Genomic DNA, 1,229 nt, shown 5'->3' with positions numbered 1-1,229 from the left:
CATGCTAGTGTAATGACTTTGACCTTATGTTCATTGAGCTGAATTGGACGATATAATACTTGAAAACGCTTCGTCATTATACCGAACACATTCTCAACAACGCGTCTAGCTCTCGATAGGCGATAGTTGAATATACGTTGACCGGCAGACAAATTTCTTCCAGGATATGGCTTTAACAGATTTTTCTGCATTCGGAATGCATCGTCCGCAACTAATACGTACGGAACATCACGTTGACGGTCTGGCAAAGGTTGTGGTGAAGGTAAGTTAAGTGTATTGTTGTCCAGGGCGTACTGAAAAGTAGATTTTCCGAAAACTCCACCATCGGAGACTCTTCCGTAGCATCCGACATCAATGTAAAGCTATTTGTATTCTGCGTCCGCAATCGCCATTAGCACGATGCTGTGAGTACCTTTATAATTATAAAAGGTACTCCCTGAACGCGGAGGAGCCTTCATCACAACATGCTTACCATGAACTGAGCCTATACAGTTTGGAAAATTCCACCTCTCATTAAATTTTGCTGCGATGTCCTTCCATTGCTGTTCATTTGTTGGAAACTAGCAAACGAATAATAACAATATACAAATTTCTTTCATATGTATGTACAGATGAGTACCTTTAAATATTCGGATTTCAACGCTTTGTAAATTGCGTTACATACTTCTGGTATGAAGATGGAAATCGTATTTGGCGCGATGCGAAAAGCAACAGACAGACTTTTGTAGCTATCACCAGAAGCCAGGAAGCGAAGAGTCACCGCTAAACGCTCGCCAGGTGGTATTGCTTTGCGCATATTGGTGTCCAATTTTTTAATGTATGGAGAAACTAAACTGAGCAGCTCATTAAAAGTAGCTTCATCCATTCGTATATAGTTTTTAAACAGATGTTTTTGGTTCTCAACCTCACGAAATTCGCGCAGAGTCTTTACGTATGCACCGTCACTGCTTCTTATCTGAAGCCAATCTAGCATCCAAGCCGTCCGTTTTTTAGTTTTTCTTTTCCTTTCCTTTTCCTTTATTTTATTTAAATACGCACAAATGCATATTATGGCAGTTATTTTCTTTTTTCTTTGTATAGACAACATTTTTGATGCTAAACACTATCCAATAAATAAATATTCAGTACAGCTGATCAGCTGTTTCATTGCTTCAAGCCAACTGAGCCCGATAGTGTCATAAGGTTGTAAAAATATCTGCCACATTGTTGGTTTTAGCATATAAACACAG

At 39.1% G+C, this 1,229-nt stretch overlaps 1 protein-coding gene across 1 annotated transcript; it reads right to left on the bottom strand.

Annotated features, from left to right (window-relative positions):
- Nucleotides 1–88: 88 nt before the first annotated feature.
- LOC118754791 lies at nt 89–796 on the bottom strand. The gene is made up of 2 exons (XM_036489939.1): nt 620–796; nt 89–560 (listed from the first exon to the last, which is right to left on the bottom strand). The coding sequence occupies exons 1-2, from the start codon at nt 794–796 to the stop codon at nt 363–365; spliced, it is 375 nt and encodes a 124-aa protein (XP_036345832.1). The 3' UTR covers nt 89–362.
- Between the last annotated feature and the right edge of the window lie 433 nt (nt 797–1,229).

This window comes from Rhagoletis pomonella, unplaced genomic scaffold (assembly GCF_013731165.1).
Source record: "Rhagoletis pomonella isolate Grant_MI unplaced genomic scaffold, Rhpom_1.0 Rhpom_scaffold_00001, whole genome shotgun sequence".
NCBI classification, from domain to species: Eukaryota; Metazoa; Arthropoda; class Insecta; order Diptera; family Tephritidae; genus Rhagoletis; species Rhagoletis pomonella.
This window is presented reverse-complemented; position numbering and strand designations above follow the sequence as displayed.